The 19369-nt window shown below is 34.0% G+C and overlaps 1 protein-coding gene across 1 annotated transcript; it reads right to left on the reverse strand.

Annotated features, from left to right (window-relative positions):
* Window positions 1-1820: 1820 nt before the first annotated feature.
* Window positions 1821-16234, reverse strand: Hsc70-3 (heat shock protein 70 cognate 3). Its single transcript, XM_088229419.1, has 9 exons — window positions 16146-16234; window positions 15603-15772; window positions 14236-14467; window positions 12751-13425; window positions 11840-12026; window positions 10521-10693; window positions 5895-6032; window positions 4682-4906; window positions 1821-3271 (listed from the first exon to the last, which is right to left on the reverse strand). Exons 2-9 carry the CDS (start codon window positions 15728-15730, stop codon window positions 3053-3055), a joined length of 1977 nt encoding a protein of 658 aa, XP_088085545.1. The 5' UTR covers window positions 15731-15772; window positions 16146-16234; the 3' UTR covers window positions 1821-3052.
* Between the last annotated feature and the right edge of the window lie 3135 nt (window positions 16235-19369).

Here is a 19369-nt window from a genome sequence, read left to right on the forward strand (position 1 = left end):
CAGGACCGAGACTAATATCCTGTCAAAACAAATTGCAAGATCTAAAGAAAGAAGATGAAGACAACAGTAAAGGAAAAATATATTAAAGTAAAGAAATATATGGAAAAATTGTGACATAAATTACCCTCCACAAAATGGAATTTATTTTATGTGAAAATTAATTAATGTGAGAAGTGATAAACTGAGCTTGTCGGATTTCGCAGGTTTCGAAAATATTAGGTCGAATATCATTTCGCCTAGACTTCTATATTGCCTTCTGTAAAATGTTCTTCATGTCTGTTGTAATATGTATGTTGAAGTCATATTTTGTTATAACAGAACTAAATTATATGAATTATTAAAATAGATTACTAAACAATAATATGTAATATGACATTACAGAACTGTTTGCCAAGATTTTTTTTAGCTGTCCACTACATTATACGCCATGTCCTCCACTAAATCAGTAGTCCGATGGCAGAAGGGACCATCTGTTTTTTTTTCTGTTTTTTAGTTTTCAAAAGTTTTAATCAATATTTAAGTAAATACACATAGAATTAAAAATAACAGCATAATTTAGAATGGTAATTCATTTGGTAATGTATCCAAAATAAAACAAGTTTATTGGATTGTAATTCTACTTTATTTTTTATAAAATATACAAAGGGTATATTGTGACGCGTTTTGTCTTGTTAGGACATTTTCAAACAAACTAACTTAAATATTTACAAAGTTTCCTTATATACTAAAAATAATTGCTATTTTATGTTTGTGGATTTCTATACAAGCCAAAATAAGTAGAGTAATTAAAATTCAATTAGGGTATACTGAGTATATTAGAGGAATATTTTGGTTATATTGGGGAAAAACCTTCCATTATTTAGAAACATTTGTAAGGGTATGACTTTAAAATTAATGTAATAATTATAAAAATATTGATTTCATTTATACAGGTTTATTTTGAAAATTATTGTTGAAATTCTACATTGGTGTTTTACACAGGTTTCATTCATGTTTAATGTCAACTAAGGTAAAATACATTAAGATTTTATAATATTATTTTATTTTAATTTAATTTATTAGGAACATTACAAGTTTTTATATATTTAGTAGGTATTTGGTAAAATAAAAAAAATAATGGAAGGTTTTTCCCCAATATAACCAAAATATTCCTCTAATATACTCAGTATACCCTAATTGAATTTTAATTACTCTACTTATTTTGGCTTGTATAGAAATCCACAAACATAAAATAGCAATTATTTTTAGTATATAAGGAAACTTTGTAAATATTTAAGTTAGTTTGTTTGAAAATGTCCTAACAAGACGAAACGCGTCACAATATACCCTTTGTATATTTTATAAAAAATAAAGTAGAATTACAATCCAATAAACTTGTTTTATTTTGGATACATTACCAAATTAAATATGGAATTCTACCAATTATCTGCATACACAATAAATATGGTAATTCATTATTGAAAAGCAACACTAAATTATTTTACTTTGGGGATTGAAGTCTTGAAATTGAGTCGTATTTCAGCTCTCCTGAACATTTTTGAAAAATACATATGGTCCCTCCTGCCATCTGACTTCCAAAATACTCCAACAGGTTCATAATCCATTTGTATTATTTCCATTATCTGTGTTTTTTCTCCGTGAACTTTTACGGCAGATTGTAAAAGTAGAACACATCTGCGTTTCTTATATACAAGCCGTTATAATATTTTGCCACATTAAAATTCCATTTACAAAATTGACATTTCAGTCGACACGTCCTCGAGTAGAACTGTCAAACAACCGTTCTTAAAAAAAATCATAGCGAAAATTGAAACAATGTATTGTCGTGACAAAAAAATGTTTATTTTTCAATAATTTTCTCTCATCGACATCATAATTGGACATAATAATGTAATTACCTAGGCTTATACAAATACATAAAAAATATTCTAAGTGGGCAGTCTCAGTAATTGAAATTTTTCTCCACAAGAAATTGCTAGCGACAGCCAACGGCCACTGCCATCCATCCATCCCGAGATGTCTCACACAATCAAAAATATAACAATTTGGAAAAATAATCGGATCAACAATTTGACGGTGATGGAAAAGAAAACACATTGCGGAAAAGAAAACTTGAACTTATCGTAGATCTTCTCAAATATATAAATAATTACTATAATAAGATATTTCTGCCAATATTTCATTTCCGCAATGGTTTTACTTTTTAAATAACTACAAATCTGTAGTACGGATAAAACAAAGGGTAATAAATAAATACTTCTTTCATACATCGCGCATTCGCATAATCTCTTTTGTAAAAATTTAATTACTTGTATCTAGATTCAAATTGTCTTCTAATAAGATAAACTTCACTGAAAATCGGCGATGGAGCGCGATCGTTTCAACGTAAGCTAATGTCGCTTTACAAGGTTAATATAGGACTTGTAGAGATCATAAAGCCAGAGTTTGCGGTCGTTACGGTTATTAGTACCGAGTTTGCAAGACATTCAAAATGGTTTAAATCAAGTGCGGTAAGTTCTTGGGTTCAGAATATCTTTTGTCGAAGAAAACTTCTGAATGTATCTACCACGCTTTATTCTGACCGGCATTCTCTGACTTTATGTACTCCACCGCAAATGACTGGATATTATTTGGTACGATCAGGGAGATAATTGAATTACAAGGAATTACCAACGCCATTTAAAGGTTAAAAATTAAATGCACAGCCATTGTTTTATTTAGAGGGCCTTGATGATCATCGGGAAGATTTTATAAACAGGTAAATGAATGAGAAATGAAGGAATAAATATTGTACGCTATAAGGGGCTAGTGGGCACGCGTTCGACGATGATTGATGACTCACGGTGCACTTAAATTGTCCTCACCACACTTTCTCGGATTTAAGTCTTTTTACGCGATTCCAAATGTCTCGGACAGTTAAGAGACACCCGACAATGGCGTCTGATCTTGCATTGTATAACAAAACAAGTGAGAACGTCTTGTGCGAGGTAGGCCTTAAATTTACCAGAGACAAGAGGATGGTTTTAACATCCGAAGATATATCAATATCTATTTAAAGTTCGTCTTTCATGTCGTCGTCTTCGTCAGAGCCGGACTGGGGAGGGGGTCCTCCCTGACCGGCGTAGAGCTTGGAGATTATGGGCTGAACTACTTCCTCTAGCTGCTTCTTCTGTTTTTTGTATTCCTCGGCATCTGTATCCTGGTTGTCTTCCAGCCACTTGATGGATGCATCGATGGCTTCTTCCATCTTGTTCTTTTCATCATCGGTTACCTGGAAACAAGAAATATATTCTTTATAAAGCCTTTTACACTCTAAATACCAAAATAATTTGTATTGATGATTCACAACTAAAACACCGCTTTAGTAAAAATGTACTTCTGGGTACCAAAAATAAGAGACACGGGCTACTTTTAAAATAATTCCTACAAAAATTGCACATTACCAAAAGTATTTTATGAATCTAAATGATAGGAAAAATAAGTGTGATTTCTTAACGTCGGATAAGTACGTACATGAAAAGCATTACCATACATATATTTACTAAAAGATAAAAAATAATAAACAGAATATGGTTGCGCCAATCGCAGAATAAGGTAGGTAATAATGTACATATTGGCACGAGGTACAATCACTACTCAGGGATCTACGAAGATATGATTCTGAGTAATTTTTACATTTCATCTGCAGTCGGATGCTGCCAAGCGGGCTGGGGAAAAACCAATATGTTATATCGAGTCCGCCAAAAGATAGAAAGGGTTTATAAATAAACAAATGAATCAATAACCGATTCATAAAGAAAATACACTTCTGTAACCCTGTACTTGAAGAATCTTCCCCTGACACTTAAAAATAGGTGCCTAGCGATATAACAAAATGTTAATGATTCCCAGTGAGATCACGGTAATAAAATGCAATTTTTCTTGAGTCTGGGTGTTTTATGCATTGACCACTAATTAGCATTGGTAACCTGTTAAACCATGGTTTCCTAAAAACGTTATCTAGTAGCCATGTCGTTATCTAGTAGCTATGCAATGCCGTAGTGCGTGAGCATGCAGATTAAATATTATTAGCGCCTTGATGCGCTCTCTGTTTCCGTGCTCGGATGTCCAGCCAAACAAAAACCGAGTGCCTTTGTACGAGTCGTACTTTGTCGAGGTCAAGTATTTCTAACGATTTTAGATTTTGTACACTCGGAGACATCTGTTAGAAGCTCGATGGAACACTAGGACACGAGGAGTTATTAAAATTATCGACATGACAGCGGTATAAATGAGTTTCTAAAAATTGCCTAAAATTTCCCAACCTGCTGCCTTAGCCTAGCGGTACAAAAACTTTAATGGAAATATTAATTTATTCATGGTTTTCTTACAAAATCAATCTAATTTACTAGAGTAGTCATCGAGTTGAAAACACTCGTCCAGGGTTCTGGTTCAACTTCACACACATAACTGAACGAGGAACAGTCGTGTTCTGAAACCGATTGGCACATTAAATTTATTTTAGTGATTTTACACAAAGCCAATACATAGTTTATTAACACGAAAAATCTCAAAGTTAGTGATTCAAATATTAATTTTATTAAAATAGTTGTTTTTTCATAATCTTGTAGTATGAATACGTCTGGCTGGCTAATGAACTGTTGTAAATGTTCCTAGTCAATTAAGTAAGATTTATAACTACCTTTGAACCAAGCTTGTCCTTATCCTGAAGCTGGTTCTTTAGTGAGTAGGCGTAGCTTTCCAGTTCGTTTCTGGCTTCAACTCGCTCCTTGAGCTTCTTGTCATCCTCGGAGAATCTCTCCGCATCCTTGATCATGCGCTCGATGTCGTCCGGAGTCAGGCGGTTCTGGTCATTGGTGATGACGATCTTTTCACGGTTGCCGGTTCCCTTGTCTTCAGCGGACACCTGAAACATTCGAACAATATTACTTTGACGAAACAAATGGAAGAGTAATAATGCAACGTGAAAATAAAATAAATAAACAAATTTACCATATATCATGGAGTCATTACTAAAACTAGGTAACATCAAAATCAGCATTTTTGAGGTATTTATTTATTTATTTACACCTTATATCAAAAAACTATTTTACGTTCACTTAGTCAGTTACCCGTTAAAAACAAATATTTGTATCTTCCTCCATAAATGCTACAAATTGGCGAGTCGTGATTCGTTAAAATCTGATTATGATGATTTAAATGCATGACTTATCTGTTTGCAGCATTTGTGGAGGATTAAAAAACAGGATTTTTGTGGGTAACTCACAAATTACGATTTTGAAGTTACCGCGATATTATAGAGCCGTTTCTTAATTTTATCAATGATAATCATTATTTCCCTATCCACACCTAGTGGTGCATAGAGCACTGCATTGGCAGTCCGATTGCAGCGTATCTAGATCATTTTTGTACTACGGAAGGTAAGGTGACTGGTCTTACGCTTCGAGTGCCAGTCCAAGAACATTGAAATATCGCAGTTATAATACTTTAAAACTAATATTTCTCGACTACCCTGCCAGGAATCAAACCCGGGATTTCAAGAATGGTAGGCTACACTACAAAGCGGACTTGTATCCACGCAATTTCCTTTTCTAGAATGTTTACCGGAGAGTAGCCATTGAGTTAAAAACGCTCGTCCAGGGTTCTGGTTCTTTTTCACACTTAAAACCGTATTCTTTATTAATTTAATAATGACAGTTCATTCAGTTAACAATATATTTTATGAATCAATAATTGACTGTCTTATGTTTGCTGAAAGATTGACTTTTTGATGAAATAATTCTATTGAATACTAAGGAATAAAGGATATTTTAAGTTATGTTTAATCAATTGGAAGAAAAATATTTAATTTTTACTTATTGAATTAAACATGTCCAACATTGAAAGTAAATTACCTGGAGGATGCCGTTGGCGTCAATCTCAAAGGTGACTTCAATCTGTGGGATGCCTCGAGGTGCGGGAGGGATGCCGGTAAGGTCGAACTTGCCCAACAAGTGGTTGTCCTTGGTCATGGGACGTTCTCCTTCGTACACCTGTAGGGAAACGTTACAACCAAATTAGGTACACCTTTACCGGAAACTACTCTAAACATGCTTCTTGAATACAAAACGCAATAAAATGTTACCATTGGAGTGCTGAGGAGCACGACAGCGCTCTTTGTGTGGCGAGCGCCACCGTATCTCACGTAAAGTTTGCACGAGCACTCGTGCAAACTTTGATATCTCAAACTGTCATACGGTTGGCGGTTGACAGCGGTGTGTTTCTCGTTAGAAAATACAAAGTTAATGTCAAAGTATGATTTTTTCATTTTAATTCAAGTGTTTGTGCAATTTAAGGCCCAGAAAAATTACAACGACTTCTGATGAAATAGATGGTTTTAAAAATGAAAATTGTTATGTGGAAACTGATCATTTGTCATTTCTATACATCAATTTTTGCAATTCACTTCAATAATAATGGAAACAATAGAAAAATAATGGTTTGCTTTAAAAGATTCAATATCCAGAGCTAAACCATTTGAAACCCCAAGTCTTGGAATCTGTGAAGATGACGTTAAATTTGGAGGACCGATAAAGTGGTCTAACTTGGTTTGTTTGAAATGCAATAAAGGTATTCAATGGATATGTATAAATGGGGTAAGTTTACAATCTACACATGTGTAAGAATTTATTTTATAAAAAATGTACCTCATTAAGAAAGTTATTTTGTTTCCATAGTACAAGTACATCCACAGTAGTTAGTATAGTACAAGTACAAATACATGTAATTCAATAAATTGACAAAAAAAAATTTGTAAAAAACTATACATAAAATTTCTATTCAAAGTTAGATTTTACTTGTAAGAAAAAATATGTTTCGTTCTAAATTGTTCATTCACTTATTCGCAAAAACACTTATATGTATAAATGGTAAATTAAATATGTATTTGCGTGCAAATTTTTTATTAAAATATGTTTAAAACTGTAAAAAATATTCAGAGTGTAAATACCTGCTCTTTACAGATATTTTTTTATCAGCATCAATACATTGGAAAAAAAAACATCACCACTCCAAATGGTTGAGATAATATATTTAAAAAAAATAAAAACATCACCACTCACATCGGATTTTAAATACTTTCAAAATGTAAATTCTGAAAACCACCATTATTGATTACATATTTTTAAAATATGTAATTATACATACACGCCATTACACGCATGTAAAATGGAAGTCTGGTGTATACATACGAGGATATTAGAAGCAAACTTAGAAATCTCCACCAAAAACCGAAAAATTAGTTATTGATGCCAAGATACATAAAAACCCACCTACCTAAATAATAGCGCAATTCAAAACCGTCTCTAAATCTTGCAAAAAATAGGTTTCAATTTTACTACTTTACACCGCAAACTTAGCATTCTCCATTGAGCTAGTGAAGCATAATTTAAAATCACACAATTCTTTTTTTCAAAAATATCTCAATAACTCCTTCAATGAAAATGTCTAAGTTTGCGCTCTTTTAACCTTTGTGGGGCGACGGTCTTGTAATCTCTCACCAAACCATTCACGCGGCCACTTTTGATTGAATATTTATCTTCATGATTATGTTATGAATAAGGCACTTATAAATTAATTACCAAACTTGAGAAGACCTAAACTGTTTAAAGAACATTTTGGAGAACTAAAATAAACATTACAGTCCCATAATTAAGGAAGATAACGCGAACAAAAAATATTCATAGTAAATCACTTACTACTTGAAACTGTACCGCCATCTTGAATGTCATATGATACCGGACAGCAGTGATATTGGAACACTGCGCCACTTAACAAAACGTATTTTTCGTTTGTACTAGGACACTTGGAAAGCTTTTATTAAAACGGTTTTACTGATTATTTTATGGTTTTCGACACTTGACATGTTCTTAACAATTAATAATAACATTTTATGGGGTGAAATTGATGTTTATTGATGGAACGGAATTAAAATTTCGCACACGTGTGGTATATTTTGTAACAGGGTTTAAGACATAATCCTACATTACATGGAGAGCAAAAGTATCGAGTTAATTTTGTTTTTTTTGGTTTTAATTTTGTGTTCGCACAAACATGACAACGTCTTCGCGGCGTTTTTTTTTTAGGGTTCGGCGGAATCAACTCGGGAATGTGATCCATTATATCCCTTGGAAAAATTCTGTGTGGAGTCCGGCTTGTCGAAACTGTGGGATGTGGTGTCCTTATAATTGGTATTTTATATTTCGCTAATAGTTGCGTTGTAACATTTTCTTGAAAATCTGGAAATGATATTGTTTTGCCGGTTACTGATTTAAATAAATAAAAAGAATTTAATAAATACAAATCTATAAAATGAAATGATACCTTTTTGTACCATTTTAAAGATTTCCTCATGCATGTTACGTTACTAAGCATCATATCAGCTTTATCCACTGTTCCCATACATTTATTATAATTAATTATGCATTTCGGTTTAATTATGGGCTCATCTGTGCGATAATGTAGTTTTCCAGTTGGCTCCATGGAGTCATCGTGCATTGTTGTCAACATATGGACCTCTCTCTTGTCACACCATTTTAGGGCTAATAATGGAGTATCATTTTAAGCTTCTACTTCCCCTTTTTTCAATTTTCTAAATTGTGGTAAGCCTTTTCGATTTTTTCTTACGGTCCCACACGCATTAGTTTTATTTGCATGAAGATATTTAAATAATACCGGACTTGAATACCAATTATCACACCATAATTTGTGCCCTTTTCCAATATAATCTTTTAAAAGTGTTGTGACTACAGCTCCGGATACTCCAAAATTTTGATCATCTACTATGTCCGTTCCTTCTCCACAGTAGATGATAAAATCTAAAATATATCCGGTTGTCACATCGCACAACACAAATAATTTAATTCCAAACCGGTGTCGTTTTGACGGAATATATTGCTTAAACAATAATCTTCCTTTGAATGCTATCATGCTTTCATCTATGCATAAATTTTCGTGTGGAACCATTGTCTCTTTGAACATTTTTCTCGTATGGTCTATTAATATCCTAAGTTTGTTTAATCTGTCGGAAGACGGGGGACTATTTGGATCAGAGAAATGCAACATTTGTAAAATTAACTGATACCGATCCCTTGGCATTGTTTTTCCGAAAATTGGATAAAAATACAAGTCATCGGTACGCCAGTATTGTTTAATAGATAAATGCTTACATTTCGCCATCACCATAGACAGTGCGTAAAAACGATATAATTCGGGAACAGTGATATCTTTCCATTTGTGTGTGCGAGAACTTGGCCCTTGTTCTTTCCTTGTATATGTATATACATAAAATTTATTGATTTCTGAAACTATAGTGCTCATTATCTGAATGTTTAAAAAATGTTCAAAAAAATCACATTCAATTGAATTACTGGAGAGGCTGTTGACAGTAATACCCGATTGGAAATCATCAAATTCATGTATTATGGGAATATAAGGTCCAGATTTCCATGAATTTAACTGTCCCCTCTCTTCGACACGGTCCTCAACAGATTCTGTTTCCATATCGGAATCAAGATCACCTACCTCTGTGTCATCCTCAGAAAATATTTCGTAATCGGAGTCCAATTCTCCAATTATTTCGGCAATTTCTTCGTCAACCAAATTTTGTGACGTCATTATAAATACAATATTGAAAAAATATAATTTTAAATTAACCAATCGTTCGTAATTTCGATACTCTAAATGTATTTAACAATTATTAAAACTTCGTTTTTTGTTTACTAATAAAAACGTAATTTTTAAAACGGTTCACCAACAAAAGTTTTTCGAACACAAATTTTCCTGCTTGCACTTGCATATAACATAGAAAAAAAAATAGTTTCCCATCAGTTTGACGATGTCGGTCACGACAAAACCCGGTCACTGGTAAAAATTATAAATAAAAATGGAATAAAAGTACACACGTATTTTTATTATTATGAAGAAATGTTTGTTTCAAAAAACACCCACCACTACACAATAGTATGATAAAATTATTTGTAATGTCACTTATTTAACTAAATTTAATTAGGGACCTACACAAATTCGAAAGTATACAGATTGCAAATCAAAATATTCGCCGCTGTGCATATTCTATCCGCGCACTATGCTACACTGACGTAGTTACTGGGAAGAGCCCGGCGAGACACTATTGGTCGAATTGTACCCGCCAGAATTTCAAACTAATTAGCTGTTTTCTTAGGTTCGCGACCCGAATAAGTGATCTCTTAGATCTGGATTTTTAGTAAACAAACATATAATTTTCGTTGGTAAACCGTAGATGGCATTAGTAGCATGAAATATCCTATACACTTATCTGAGTGGGAACGTCATAGGGATCAAGCTAAAGATTTTATCGACCGCCGAACGCCAGCATAACAACATTGTTTACGTTCGCGTTGAACGGAAGGAAATCTAGTATGGAACGTAGGATAGCAACATATGTTACAGCCGCTTCCCAAGGGTTAATGCGCTCATATATATGTATGGGAGTTTATCTGTACCTGGATGGTGACGGTGTGCTGGTTGTCACTAGCGGTGGAGAAGATCTGCGACTTCTTGGTGGGAATGACGGTGTTACGGGGAATCAGCTTGGTCATCACTCCTCCCACGGTCTCGATACCCATGGTCAGGGGGTTCACGTCCAGCAGTACGATGGCGTCTGTGTCCTGTTCACCTGTGGGATAAATCGTATATTCATACTCGCCATAAATTACAGTGAACCTGCAGCCGATTCACACACGTGCTTGCACTATGCATTTATTGATAATTTTACAATCACAAAATTATTTAATTTTGTGGGACTTTAGCCCTGCGAAGAGTTGAGAAATTCATGAAAACAATATTGTTTTACAACATATGTATCACAGTAAAAATATGAGTCAAAGCGGATTTAGCAACTCAGAAATTTTTTATGTATTTCAACACAGTGGAGCAGGATATGTGACTCACAAACATGTTATTTTGTGGGTTTTCTAAAACATTTATAAACGACACCATTCTTTTTTTTAAAATCCAGAGCAGGTTTTGAAACTCATTTGACATAATGCGTACATAATAATAATTCATTAATAGCGTGTGATTTGATGAAAAACTCTAGTATTTCTCAAAGGAAAAACATATATAAAACTAATCTTAGCCTGAAAACATAGCCCCTTGTTAAAAGTATTGGTGTCATAAAGAAATTTAAGTAAAAAAAATCATTTAAAAGTGGGTGCACACAATAGAGAAATACCACTTTTTTTTACATTTTTAAAGTAATACAGGTCTATGAAATACTGTCCAGTAAAAAAAATTTTTTTTTGCTAATTATTAGTAGCATAAAAAATATTTTTGAATTTGTAATTTTGAATTCCCGCAAAAACGGTCATTCCATTGGCCACGCCCCTAATACTACACGATTCATGTTTATTTGTTCCTGGCCATTGAAATTTGTTTAGAACATTATCATGAATCTTAACGTCACAACAACCAAGGCCAAACACGTCGCGTTTTTCTAGCAACGTATTTAAAAAATATATATTTTTTACTTTTATGTATGAAAACATTTCGGAACAATTTTGAAAATACAATTAATTATTCAGAATCCATTTCATACATTTTCATCGGTATTCGTAGTATGTGATATTTCCCCATTGTACATTTCATCTGACAATTCAGATTCCGGTTTGTGAATAGAACTTTCTGATTAATTTCCTAATGAAATTTGTGAAGAAAGCCACGCACTCCTTGTGACGGCTCTTCACTTCCGGACGCCGTGCAAGAACAGCAAAAAAATTCAGATAGGTTAAGGATCATAGGCTTTACAAATATGTCAACTTACCGCTGAGTACTCCAGCCTGGACTGCAGCTCCGTAAGCGACAGCTTCGTCGGGGTTAATACCTCGAGAAGGTTCCTTTCCTCCAAACAGTTCCTTAACCAACTGCTGTACTTTGGGGATACGAGTAGAGCCTCCCACCAGAACGATCTCATCTACGTCCTTCTTGTTCATGTCGGCATCTTCCAACACCTGGCGAGATTAGATACATTTATTTGATGTTTACAGTATTATTTGGTTAGACATTTAAATAGCATAAATGTCCCTGACTTCGAGAGAGTTGCGGTGGAAATATGGTAATTCCAATCGATAAAACAGCTAGATACAATCAAAGCTTTCCTATACTACTTGCTGCTAAATACGATCAATGACCAGATTTCGATAAATATTGAGCTCTTTGATAATGTAATCTTCGTCTCAGTGATCGTCTATGATGAGAGACCGTTTCGGGAGACTGCTGCGAGATATTGCATACATTTATATACTAATAAGCGTATTGTCCAGATGATTATTGAAATATATGTTTGTATAATCATTTTAAATTTTAATTTTTGCTATTATTTAATAACGTACATGCTTCTACTTTCTATTATGCTGAATCCCAAGTCAACACAGGGCTCTTGGCCTCATATAGAGTTAGGGATATGTTTTTTTGTTTTTGTAATATATATGTATTTGCTAACTACAATTATAACTTACAAAACTATATACCACTCCACTTCCACTCCCACAAAATCTACTATATACCATTGAGTCTTTCTATTTTTTTATAATAGTTTTCTATGCATAAACATGTGCTTAAAAATGCCCATTGGGCATATATATAAATAAATAAATAAAACTACTGCATTTTTAATATTACCACTATTGCATGTAAAAAAATATGAATCTGTATATAGATTTAAAAAATATCTACCTTCTGCACAGGCTTCATGGTAGACCGGAAGAGATCCAAGTTCAGCTCCTCGAACTTGGCTCGGGTGAGAGTTTCTGAGAAGTCGTCTCCCTCGAAGAAGGATTCAATCTCAATCCTGACTTGGTGACTGGCCGACAGAGCCCTCTTGGCCTTCTCCACCTCTCTCCTCAACTTCTGCACGGCGCGGTTGTCCTTCCTGATGTCCTTGCCCTTCTTCTTCTTGTACAGCTTGATGAAGTGGTCCATGACCCTCTGATCGAAGTCCTCGCCTCCGAGATGGGTGTCACCGTTGGTAGCTACGACCTCGAAAACGCCGTTATCAATAGTGAGGAGAGAGACATCGAAAGTTCCGCCACCGAGATCGAACACGAGAACGTTCTTTTCTCCGTCTTTCTTGTCAAGGCCGTAAGCGATGGCCGCCGCCGTGGGCTCGTTGATGATTCTCATGACGTTGAGGCCGGCGATGACTCCTGCGTCCTTAGTGGCTTGTCGCTGGGCATCGTTGAAGTAGGCGGGCACGGTGACCACGGCGTGAGTGACCTTCTTGCCGAGGTAGGCCTCTGCGGTTTCCTTCATCTTGCCGAGAACCATGGCGGAGATTTCCTCAGGGGCGAAGATCTTGTCTCCCTGGCTTGTGGCTACTTCCACATGAGGTTTGCTATTCTTTTCAACAACCTAAAAGAGAAAGAAATATATTTTAATAAAACACACAAAATTATATGTTTTAGATACCATTTCTTTTCCATAATTTAAAAAAAAAAGTATTTGTGTTCCCCAAAATACTTTAATTTTGCAATTTAGCAACAGATCCAAGTATATTAACTCCGTGCATATCACTTTTAAGATAAAGGTTGAAACACAAAATTAAATACGTTTTTAAGTGCCATTATGACTGGATTTACTACTATTCTTCGATATTTATTAAAATACAGTTTGATTCGGTGTTCTTGGGATACATATAGAAAGAATAATTTATTTTTGAATAATTTGCTTAACCCATTGCAACACAAAGCCAATTGTAAAAGTCAATTTGTCACTGACCTCCAAAGCCAGCGATTCGCCGGTTTGTCTTTGAAATATTTTTTTTTACATTAAAACTGAATGACAATAACTTTATTCATAAAAATGACATAAATAAATACATTTAGGTTACTGATTTCATAATAAAATGTAATAATCACAATTTATTTCACATTATTTATTACAAAATATGAATTTAGTCTTATTTTATTATAATAAAAAAATGTGTCAAAATTAAATAGTGTGTTGTATGAACAAATTATGTCATCTTTATTAGTGGTGGTGCAACAGGTTAAAACCAAATTATTTGGATATATGGAGTAAATACACTTTGATCTAATACTTCTCATATTTATTAATAAAAAAAAACATAAATTGTATATATTTATTATAAAAATAATAATGATTAATCTACAATACTAAAAAATATAATCATCTCCGTAATTAACAATAATGACAAATTACCTTGAACGGGAAGAACTTGACGTCATGTTGGACAGCGGAGTCAGACCACTCCCTACCGATAAGTCGCTTGGCGTCGAACACAGTGTTCTCTGGATTGGTGGTCAGCTGATTCTTGGCCGCATCTCCAATCAGACGCTCACCCTCGGCGGTGAAGGCCACGTAGGAAGGAGTGATTCTGTTACCCTGATCGTTGGCAATGATCTCCACACGTCCATTCTTGTAAACTCCAACACTAAAAAAATATTTTTTTATGTTTGAAGTGCTAACTTTGTGGAACATTATTATTTTCTTTTAAATTGCTATTAAGAAATGAATAGTGAAGGTTGTGCACGGGTTGTGCACGGATTGATGAGTATCATTTTTTTATTTTGTTACATGAAGGTGATGATCAGTCTCAGGTACCAGTCCAGGGACACAAAATATTCTAGTGATAAAACACCCTTATTAATGAATATTTCATATCAAGCATGTAGGGAATCGAATCCGAGATCCATGAATGATAGGCAAACGCGCTGACCATTACACCACGAGGCCGACAAAATTAAAAGGTGTTTTCTGGTGTTGCCTAGTAGGTGAAATAATTCAGTCGGATGAATATCACCCGCTTCAATAAAGGTTTCAGCTCTTTATAAAAGTCAATAGATGGACGAATGAGGAACTTCAGCCTTACAGGAAAATGGATACAAAAAATATTTTCTTGCGCTCGGTAAAAATTAGAGCATTAAATCATACGGCAAAATTTATTGAAAATGTACGAAAAAATAAAAAAAACGCACTACTTTGATTGACGTCACTGGTTCATATGAACCAACCAATGATGTGACAGCTATGAAGGATATCCGATTAGCTTACCATAAACGGACCAATGGGAAAAACTAACAGTGAACAATCTCTGATGTCTCACGCAGAGTTATTTTAGAAATACGAAACTTTAAAAATCATAGCGCTGATAATACAATATGTAAAAAAAAATGTTTGGCTTAGTTTAAGTCTATTAACAAATAAAAAATAAAAAAAAGACACTGAACTTCCTCATTGAGAAAATGTGTATGTTTAAATATAGACAGGATAATGAATGTCACACAGTGTGCAAAGTGGTCACTTAAACCAGTGAATGACAGGTCATAAACCCTGTAAATACAAATACTTTCGTATTCCTCTCTTTCTGTTCCAATAAATGTAAAGTATAACAGGATTTATTTGACGTGAAGTCGGATCGTGTTCCACGCGTTCGATACGCACAGTACAATAGGTAACGTAGTTAGGTACGCGTGTACCGTTAAGTTTAACCTTGTATGGAAATTGACCAAACCTTGACTTAAAGGATCGGTAGAAAGGGGTTAATGATACAGTCAAGCGGCACTCACCATGAATAAGTTGTTCCGAGATCGATTCCCACGACAGTTCCGATGTCTTTATCCTTTTCTTTCTTGTCGTCGGCAAATACTGCCACCGCTGCCAGCAGGCAGAGCGCTCCCAGAATGCACAATCTCATTTTGGATCAATTCAATATCCCTCTATAGAAAATGTATATTCCCTGCAACAAACACACAATGACCCTTCAATAAGGCGCGTCCTTACACCGCAGAGTAAAAAAATTCACAGTCAGCGTTGATGACGTATACAATTTCTATCGGGTTTATAAATGGAACTGTACTTATTTCGCCGAGCCGTGAATCGAAACAACGAATTTACCGCACATTACAAAGAAAACTAGACCGATTTGCGAATAAAAGTGCGTTAGTACGAGTAGTAATTCGATGACATGGCACTCCGGTAAATCCGGCGAGCTGCCCACTGAACCACGCTGTCAAAAAATCTAAATATTTCGCACAATCCAATTCAAAATACACAATTACTTTGCTGAAATAAGGGCAGATGATGTGGGATCGTAATAGTCTGACATTTACCTGAGAATATTTGAGAAAGTCGCAAATGTATATAATTCCGTATCACTATCCGACACGATTGCTTATTTTCTGACTATTGAATGAAGACTGAGGTGCTAGCCGCGACCGCCGGTCATTATTTAGCGCTAGTGCGCTTCGTGGAGTAATGTCATTGGTTCATTTAGCGATGACGTTTCGAAAACAGTAATCTCATTGGTCCACATTACCCGACTTGGCTCAACGCAATTGGCCCACGTTTGATTTTAGACATTTCTAGTAAAATAGTCATCTTTCTAGATTTTTTCGTAATTTTTAATAATTACTGTGAAAGTGATAATAATAAAATGATGAAATGGAATCAGAATCTTACCCTCTTTATTTTAATCGATGGAAGAATTCTTCCATATGCCACCGCACGTTAATTTTATTTATTTTTTAATTTAAATGAAATAACGTGGTGTCAATTCAATAAGCTTGCCCGCGAATAACGGAACTTTTAAAATAGAGGCCAGTAAAATAGGTCACTCGAAACATTTTGCACACCGATGAAAATAATCGCTAAAGTAATCGATTTTTTGGGAATATCTTTAAAACAACATATGTACATTGAAATAATCTTTAAAAATTACTTTCAAACATTTAATTTAAGGTACATAGTGATTTAAACGTATTTGCTACAAATTAAAAGCAAAATCATTTACTTCTTTCCGTACCTTTTGGTTTTTGTTCGTTTTGTTTTATTTCGCGTGCAAAATGATAATCTTAATACTATGCAATAAGTTTTTTTAATATTTCAAGCGTAATATTTTTGAAAGAATGTTAATGTCACAAGTTTCAGTTGACAACATCGACAACATAACCAATTTCTTTTATTTTCTTACATTTCTAAGTAGAGCATTTGAATTGATTAAAACTAGAGGTAACTTCCGGAACTGATTGCCGGAACTTATTACATTGTTAGATAAACAAAAAATAGAATATTTCGTCTTCAGTTTATAAATAAAATGTGAAAATAAAAGATACTTTTATTCAAGATAGAATAGGGAAAGGCACAGTTCAAAGAAAATTTAGAAATCATGAACATTGCATCATTTACCATTTGAAATGAGATAGTCAATCAACTTTTTTGTTTGACCAAGAATAAATAGATCAATAATAAAGAACTGAACTTCCTTATTATATTATTTTATTGTTCTTTTACTGATCGACAATATTATAGTCTACAAATTATGTTTCCGTAAAGTTTTGAAGTTAAATTCTAGTAGATTTTACTCTGTGAACATATTTGTTTGTATATGTATATCTTATTGTTTCTCATATGGGATATCTACTGCCGTCGGGCAAAAAAAGGGTTATCAGCCGCTAGATTTCTTGAATCCGAGTATAATCCAAGTACTAGCAACGCTTTCTCTACCCTCAGAAGCATACTGCTAAATAAGTGTTTTCGTAAAGATATAATTACTCTCAGGTAAAATCATGAAAAAATTAATCGAGTGGAAAAAACAACTGGTTAGTATGTGACCTGACATACCTGAGGTCCCAGATTCAATTCCTGGCAAGTCGGCATGAAAAATTTGTTTATATTGTGGTTTTACTCTGCAATAATACTTTACTGTCTCTGAACTGGCATCTGGGTACGTATTCTGATGGGAAGTTAAAATTTATCTTGAATTTTATCTACAAAGTAAAATTAAGTTTTCTGTGTGAAAAATATAAAATTTTTACATTTTTTTTTCTTAACGTGTTCAATTACCGGTTACCGACGAATATATTTTGAATTTTCATACAAATATACACACTTTCATACATAAATATTGATATTAGTTTATACCGTCTCAGTATATACCGATGAAGATAGCCGTTCATAATCGTGGCCCTGGGTCCGTATTCTAATGGAAAGTAAAAATTAATCCTCAATTTTATCTACAAAGTAAAATTAAGTTTTATGTATGAAAAACAGAATATATTTACATTTTGTTCTTATCTTAACATGTTCAATAGGGAAATATCACGTTTTTTTAAGTAATAAAGGTCTATAAAATACTGTACAGTAAAAAAAACTTTTTTTGCTAATTATTCATCATCATCATTCTCTTTCCGCAGCGAATGGTGCATAGGGCACTGCATTATTACACGAATCGCAGTGTGTCTTGATCATTTTTGTTACATGAAGGTAAGATGATCAGTCTTACGCTTCAGGTACCAGTCCAAGGACTATGAAATATTCTAGTGTAAAAACACCTTTTTAAATAAATATTTCATGTCAACCATGTCGGGAATCGAACCCGAAACCTCTTGCATGGTAGGCAAATGCGCTGACCACTGCACCACTAGGCCGTTATTATTAATTATCAATAGCATAAAAAATACTTTTAACTTTGTAATTTTGAATTCCCGCAAAAACGGTCATTCCATTGGCCACGCCCCTAAAACGTCACGATTCATGTTAATTTGTTCCTGACCATTCTAATTTGTTTAGAACATTGTCACGAGTCTTGGCGTCACAACTATCAAGGCCAAACCTGTCGCATTTTTCTAGAGACGTATTTAAAAAAATAAAATAAAAATATGTATGAAAACATTGATTTTGAAAATATAATGAATTATTCTAAATCCATTTAATATATTTTTATCGGTATTCGTAGTATGTAATATTTAACTATTACAAATTACCAACGAATATATTTTGAATTTTCATACGAATATACACATTTTCGTACATAAATATCGATGTTAGTTTATACTGTCTCGATATGTACGGATGAAGATAGTGTTCATAACCGCTCCGCTGAAGCGTAAAACTAATCATATTACCTTCATCAATGATCGCTATAATGTTGCGGTTGGAGTACCAGTGCAGTGCCCTATGCGCCACTAAATGCGGATACTAATTGGAAGGTTAGGCATTTACAGGGCTTATAATCTGTCTTTGGCCCTTCCGGTATAAGGGGATATCTAGGGTCCCAAGTTAGCATTTTTTTTTTTTAAAATAACTTTTTTGATAATCATCATATTTAAGTTTGTAAGTGAAAATTCTTGATGGAAGTTCATTATTATTTATTATTTAAATAAAAGACGAGTGATACTTTAATCCACAAATTTGGAATATCCAGTGACCAGTTTGACCAATTTTGCCCACGTCTAGACGTGGGCAAAATTGACAAATCACTAGCTAAGAAATCAAAGGGAATTTTGCCCACTTAAATATCTATTGTATTGTTGAAATAGATATACAGAATTACTTT

The sequence above is a fragment of the Micrasema longulum genome, unplaced genomic scaffold (assembly GCF_059751315.1).
Source record: "Micrasema longulum isolate JH-2025_06_02 unplaced genomic scaffold, ASM5975131v1 h1tg000668l, whole genome shotgun sequence".
NCBI classification, from domain to species: Eukaryota; Metazoa; Arthropoda; class Insecta; order Trichoptera; family Brachycentridae; genus Micrasema; species Micrasema longulum.

What these genes read in the sequence shown, in the direction of transcription:
- Hsc70-3 (XM_088229419.1), bottom strand. Translation starts at nt 15,730, where the DNA reads ATGAGATTGTGCATTCTGGGAGCGCTCTGCCTGCTGGCAGCGGTGGCA. An exon ending in TCAAGTTCTTCCCGTTCAAG is followed by an intron (nt 13,426 to 14,235) that starts GTAATTTGTCAT and finishes TTTCTCTTTTAG; the next exon opens with GTTGTTGAAAAGAATAGCAA. An exon ending in CCAGGCTGGAGTACTCAGCG is followed by an intron (nt 10,694 to 11,839) that starts GTAAGTTGACAT and finishes TTTATCCCACAG; the next exon opens with GTGAACAGGACACAGACGCC.